Source organism: Trifolium pratense, linkage group LG2 (assembly GCF_020283565.1).
Source record: "Trifolium pratense cultivar HEN17-A07 linkage group LG2, ARS_RC_1.1, whole genome shotgun sequence".
Taxonomy (NCBI): domain Eukaryota; kingdom Viridiplantae; phylum Streptophyta; class Magnoliopsida; order Fabales; family Fabaceae; genus Trifolium; species Trifolium pratense.
This window is the reverse complement of record NC_060060.1, coordinates 14,456,805-14,463,801: the sequence shown is the minus strand read 5'-3', so window position 1 is coordinate 14,463,801 and position 6,997 is coordinate 14,456,805. Positions and strand designations below refer to the sequence as shown.

The window sequence follows — 6,997 nt, the reverse complement described above, 5'->3', positions numbered from 1 at the left end:
GTATTGTGATTGTGAGAGAATATAACGATGTATCATGAAAAGTTATCTTAAAAAATAAATCATCTTATTTACGATTTAATTTTAATCAAAATCAATTTATTCACCGCAGAATCAAACGTACATTTTAATACGAAACAAATTCATATAAACTATCCTATTCTTAACTTTGCATACAAGAACAATTTATTTAAGCACAAAACTTAGATAGTAAGACAATAGAATCAAAGCAAAGAACAATTTAGGAATACCCAATAGTACCAAAAACTACATATTGCCATGGTAGCAAAACAAAAATCAAATATTGTACCTCCTTTTGTTTCTTGTCAAAGAATCCACCCAAACAATCCCAAATTCCATTCCCTTTTTGGTCAACTTTCACATTTTCATTCCAATCCCAAAAAATATATTCAATCTCAATATTAAAATTGCGAGATACTACTAAATACACATTTAAAACTTTTATTTTTATGTTAATTGTGAATATCAAATCAAATACTCCATAGTCTTAAAAAAATTAAATAAAAGATTTTTTTCTTTATTTTTTAAGGAAAATAAAATAGTTTAAAAATAAGGAAAGTTTAATAAGAAGAAAGAGTAGAAGAGGGAAATGAAATTTAGATTTTGCGCTCATAACAATTGGACCACTCTCTTCAACAAAGCGCGCAACCTCATCGCTACTCAACGCGCCGCCGCATCCACCGCCGCTACCTCCGCCATGGCTGACATTAAAATCCAAAAAACGAAACTCTGCATCATCGGAAGTGGTCCTTCCGCTCACACCGCCGCCGTATACGCCGCCCGTGCCGAACTCAAACCAGTCCTCTTCGAAGGATGGATGGCCAACGACATCGCTCCCGGCGGTCAACTCACAACCACCACCGACGTCGAGAATTTCCCCGGTTTTCCCGACGGAATCCTCGGTGGCGAACTCATGGAACGCTGCCGCCAACAATCTGTTCGTTTCGGTACTGAGATCTTCACCGAGACAGTTTCCAAGGTCGATTTCTCATCTCGTCCTTTTAGGGTTTTTACTGATTCAAGAACCGTTGAAGCTGATTCCGTTATCGTCGCTACCGGTGCTGTTGCGAAACGGTTACCGTTTACTGGCTCTGGTGATGGTCCTGGCGGTTTCTGGAACAAAGGGATCTCAGCTTGTGCTGTTTGCGACGGCGCTGCTCCGATCTTCAGAAACAAACCGTTGGCTGTAATCGGAGGTGGTGACTCAGCTATGGAGGAAGCAACGTTTTTAACAAAATACGGTTCAGAAGTTTATATAATTCACCGTAGGGATACGTTTAGGGCTTCGAAGATTATGCAGAGTAAAGCTTTGAGCAATAGTAAGATTAAGGTGATATGGAATTCGGCGGTGGTTGAGGCTTATGGAGATGGAGAGAATAAGAAGCTTGGTGGTTTGAAGGTGAAGAATGTGGTGACTGAAGAGGTTTCTGATTTGAAGGTTTCTGGATTGTTTTTTGCAATTGGTCATGAACCTGCAACTAAGTTTTTGGATGGTCAATTAGAACTTGATTCTGATGGATACGTTGTGACGAAGCCTGGGACGACGAAGACTAGTGTTGAGGGAGTTTTTGCTGCTGGGGATGTTCAGGATAAGAAGTATAGACAAGCTATTACTGCTGCTGGAACTGGTAATTCTATTGCATTGGATCATTATATTTGTTCTTACATTATAGATTCATTATTATTTTTAAGAATTGCTTATTTGTGTGTTTTTGTGATTTTGTTTGTGTGTTTCGCTTATATGTTATATCTGGTGCAATGCTGCAATGCTTATTGTTGATTATCGTTTAAGAGAATTTGTGATTGCCTGTTATTCCATTGAGTGTTAAACCAAGTTTGCAGAAGTTATCTTAAATGAGGTAGGGATGTATTCTGGAGATATTGATGAACTCATGTCTTTGTTGTATTGACTGTGATGTGATGAACATGTTTTTGATGATTACGGGTTCATCTATGGTGGAGTATTTATTGATGTATATGATTGGTATTGAAATGTAATGGGTCTGAATGCTTGTTTTCTCCGTATGCTATTTTCATCTAGAGATGGTCTGATGGTATAGGATGATTAATGTTGATAAACTATATTTACATCATTTTTCTTTTCCTGAGGGATGTGGTAAAACTGATAATAAAGCCTTGCTTTCACAAAATTTAAACCTTCATTCAAATACCCTTAGTTGAATATCATTCAAGGTTGCTGACGTTTATTAAATGGGAAAGACATCCAATAGCTGAAAATACTGTCGGTGTAAGAGATAGTTGTAGTGTACTGATCTTTACCTCATTCTTATAATCTAGCATATGTTCTTTCAGAGTTCACAGAGCCTAATCATATATTCCCCAATTTGTTTTTTCTGTTTCTGATTGGGGCGTTACTTAGTCCTTAAATTAAATCAGGTATTGAATATTGATTTCTAACATTTGAAGCTCAAAGAAAGTATTTCTTGTATATTTAGCTGTGAACCTAGTTGATTACTTCCAAGTTTCCTATTGCATAATCAAGACTTCAAACCATAGTTAGATATGGCCCATTTTAGAGTAACTTATGTATCATTATTGAGTTAGATTCATAGTTGTTGGACACATGATTAGGTTGACTAACTGCATTAGACCTTATAGGATCCAAAACTTAGAACAGAAATTGTGTGTGATAAGGAACACTGAACTTTATTTGAGGAACAGAAAAGTTTAATTCCAACAAGCAGAGAATAAACTCATAGAAACAGTGAGAAATGTTAGGATATAAACAAAAGGAAGAAGAAAACCAGAGGTTACTCTGCAGAGTCTGACAGACCATTTTCTATCCTTAAATCCAATGGGACAGATCCTTTTCCTCTCTCCAACTTTCTTAAATCCAGAAGTTACTCCACAATTTGTTTTATTAATTCTGATTATGAAGTGTGTCAAGGAAGAATTTCCTTCCTGATTACATTAGTTCGGTCCCAATTCCTGCAGCATATATCATTACCTCAAAAGTGTGGTCAAATTTTGGCAATGCCATGTTATACAAAGGTCTGGCTACACTTGTTTCCTTTCTGCCCTTGTTTCCCATTGGGTTGGATTGCCGATTCTAACCATTCTATTTAGTTTCAACTGGTTTAGATTTCTCTCTCAAAATGCATTAAGTGCTGAGGTGGTCATATCACCTCATGGCTTTTCTTCCACCTGGAGTGCTTGTCCAGGAATCTACCTCACCCGTGGTTGCTAATCTTTCAATTTAACTCGGAATTGTAGAAAGTTTACAACTTTGGGTATCAAGATCGAGTTAACTGGCACATAAAGTTGTTTGTGTTAAACTTGCTAATTTGAAAACAATTGAACGATTCTATAACGTAATGGTTATTTTCCCAATCCCCCCAAACATGCATATAGAATGAGAATGGTTCAAAGGTTTTTTGAAGAACCGCAAAATTAAACAACTGAATGATAAGTCTCTGTAGCATACAAACCATCAACCTCACAATCGTAGGATTTGACTCCATTAAGGCATGTAACATCCCAACACAAATCCATCTACGAAGTACGAAGGTGAACACTACTATATCGAGTCACAATCCATAGCTCGCTGCATATTTGAAGTCTCCAACCAGAATACATGTGCAAACCCATGTTTGCAATCAACTCAACAGGCTGACAAGCTTAATGAATTCTACTTTGATGAGGTGAAACCGAACTCTTTCTAGCCGAATCTTGGCACCAATGAGGGGATCTCATTCGCATCCATCAGTCTTCAGTATATTGTACTTTTTGATTTGCCAATTTTTCGTTGTTTTGAACTTGTGCTACTCTGTGAGTTATAAACCTATCTTGTGATATGTAAATGTGTTTTGAATTTAGTGTTTATGTCCGATCTGTAAATCCATCTTTGTCTCATTAATTATTAATTGTATGCATATATTTAAATTGTTATTGTAGTGTCTAACCCATCTTTGTTTCATTTATTGGTCGCTCACACAATATTTAAGCTAAATGCCTATATGTTGTTGCAATTTGTTTATTATTAAGATAGACTGTTGAATATGTGCTATGCACACAATATTAAATTTTATGTTTAAATGCTATAATATTAGAAGTTTTAAACATGCATGCTATGATAATCATATAGATGTTTTAAATATTATTTGAGTTTACTCTGCAATATGATAGGGTCCTATGTAACCATTACCAATACCTAAAATATATGAAAGTTTGTCTTTATATTTTGCATAGCAGACACTTAGATGCCAAATATTTTAAATTTAATGCCTTGTCAATTTATAGTTAGGTCAACTCATGTAGCTGGTCCCAGAGTTTCTTCTGAGACACGTAAACAACTTCAATTTAAATTTGTTGGAACCATATTGACCTTGAGCATCCTGGACCTCATGTGTGTGTCATATCACTTTCTCCATGTTTTTGTTGTCATTGCACTAATAAATACTGGTGTATTGGGAAAAAAAAAATGAAATGCCTTGATGTGAGTTGTCTGTAATTTGGCATTAGCAAAATTGTTTGTCTCAAATCTTTAATCGACTGGTTACTTGTGATGGAAACTTCTTCAATTAGGTGCATTTATAAAGTTGATAATTGATCTTACCTGATCAGAGTAGTTGTGGCCAGTGGTGCTTCTCAGCAGTACGGTTGCAACAGAGGAGGGGGGGGGGGGGGGGGGGGGGGGTGTGTGTGTGTGTGTGCCTGCAGACAATCTAATGTTCAAGTCAGTTTTTTGCGTGAAGTGAAGGTTTTAGAGCATTAGGATAGAATACCTGATCCTTTTGTGTGAGAAGATATATATAGTCCCCAGTGAGGAACCAAGAGCATTAATGGTTGTCGGAATAATGGTTGATGCCAATCATTCCGATGTTGGCCGTTACAGAAGGCCAACTTCCTTGACCGTTGGGCAGGAGAAGCCTCTTTCTGGCCTTCGTGTAATTCGGGCTGAGTTCGGCATAGGGGAGGTGGATTTCCTCGGTAATTGGGCCTTAGGCCGAGTCCAGAACAATAATGTATGTATAAAACACCAATTCGTTGTTTAACTGTGTATTTGGGAATTTCAAGCTGATTTACTCTGTACTGTTGTTTTTGAAACAAAAAAAATAAAATTGAGAATAGATATTCATTAGTTAGAGAACAAATTGTAAGCATTGTGAATTGCCACATTGTTCTGTCATGTATTTCTACTACGAAAAATTCTGACCATGTAAAAATTATTGTTGCATTGTCTTTGGTTTTGATAGTTATTGCTGGCCATTCACCATTGTACTTGACATTTCTTCAGTAATTGCATTAGTAATCAGAGTTAGGTCTATGCTTCAGAAGAGTTTTCATCCTTAAATGACCTGGAGGTATTATTTTTGGTGCAGGGTGCATGGCAGCTTTGGATGCAGAACATTTCCTGCAAGAGCTTGGTTTACAACAGGAGAAAACGGATTGACTAGCTAAGGGATGTCCAGAACTCAGACGATGCTTAATTAGAAGCAATGTTTGATTTATATAAAGAAGATTGAAAACAGTTCTTTATGTACTCTGCTATAATCTTTATTTGTTCGTTGTTATTCAAAATTGATGGCGGAGTTAGACTTGCATTATTTTAGAAGCATTGAAGCTCACAGACATGCGTATATTTGTTTGAACTTACGATTTATTGGGTTAATGGAATGAATTGGTTATTGTGTTGATGCAAAGATATTTGCTTCCATAATGCTTAAGGTGGTATAATAATGTACCATACAAAATTTCTCTTTCCCTCATTCGACTTCATGACATTGTAGTAATAGAATACTATTACCATGTGATGTATGTTAGAGTATGTTTGGATCATGGAATGAGATGGAGTGAAATGGAATAGTTTTATGTTTTTCCATTGTTTGGCTTGCAGAAAAGACATGGTCCGGAGTGGAGCCGATGTCGGATGTATTCCACTCTACTTACCAGATGTTTTTCATATAATTGTGACGTGAAGTTCCAGATTTAAAAAATGATATGCTTCATCAACTGGAAATGCTTTCATACACGTATAACCATGAAATTATCTTTTCTTTCAAAATCCTCCCTTTCAAATTCGCAAACAAACCTATGATAGACTACAGCCAAACTTCTTAAATTTTTTGACAGGTTGAATTTGCACCTTGCAAAAGGGCTTGGTTTTAAGAAAACAAGTTGTCCATTTCCTCCTCTAATTACATATACACTTGTAAAAGGGTTATTTTTATTTGAATTAAATAAGTTTTTGTTCTATAAACATTTCAAACTTTGTTTTTAGTCTCTATATAAAAAATGACAGTACACTTTGATCTCTCAAATATTTTCCATTACGACTTTTAATCTATGTTTTTAAGTTAACTCATGTGTATTCTCGAAACTATTGAACTATTTTTCGCGGTCATATTTAATACCTTGTTAACAAAATTAAACTTTTGCAAGAAATATATGAATAGTTAAGTTTTTGGCGCTTAAAAATTTATATTTAATTTATTCTTTGTTATAAAATCTTAAATTATAATTTATGTGAGAGATTCCTCATGAATTTATCTTGAATTATAATATTATAAATATGAATATAAAAACTCATTCAAAAATGTGAAGTGTGCAAGTGAGTTGACTTAAAAGTGGTGACCAACAATTGTATGATCAAAACTTGTTGAAATTTTTTATAGAGACCGATCTTACCAGGATTAGAGTCGACCTTGTTCGGTGATGCTCATGTTCCGTTCCGGCGAATGGGAGGCGGGATTTGTACATGCAGGCGCTCCGATGATCAAGTGAATAAGAGGTGGAGGTTTTAATAAAGAATAGAATGTCCCTGACTCCTCTGCATGAGAGAAGCATATATAGCCCTAATGATGGGACAAGACCACCGATGAGCATTGACTGCAGTCTGGCAAGTGGACCAGTCCATCGTCGAGTAATAATTCACACTCTAGGTGTCTAGAATGAGTTCGTATCCACTAGGATCGTGTCAAGTCGATCGATCTTTTTTAGGAATTTAAATAGTTTGCAT

The 6,997-nt window shown here is 35.9% G+C and overlaps 1 protein-coding gene across 1 annotated transcript; it reads left to right on the top strand.

Annotated features, from left to right (window-relative positions):
• The first annotated feature begins 217 nt into the window (after nt 1-217).
• On the top strand, nt 218-5,681 carry LOC123907440 (thioredoxin reductase NTRB-like). The gene is made up of 2 exons (XM_045957727.1): nt 218-1,646; nt 5,361-5,681. The coding sequence occupies exons 1-2, from the start codon at nt 608-610 to the stop codon at nt 5,429-5,431; spliced, it is 1,110 nt and encodes a 369-aa protein (XP_045813683.1). The 5' UTR covers nt 218-607; the 3' UTR covers nt 5,432-5,681.
• Nucleotides 5,682-6,997: the final 1,316 nt, after the last annotated feature.

Excerpts from the sequence above, each read along its gene's own strand:
- LOC123907440 (XM_045957727.1), top strand. The coding sequence starts at position 608 with ATGAAATTTAGATTTTGCGCTCATAACAATTGGACCACTCTCTTCAAC. Across the intron at positions 1,647-5,360 it reads TATTACTGCTGCTGGAACTG|GGTGCATGGCAGCTTTGGAT; the intron begins GTAATTCTATTG and ends TTTTTGGTGCAG.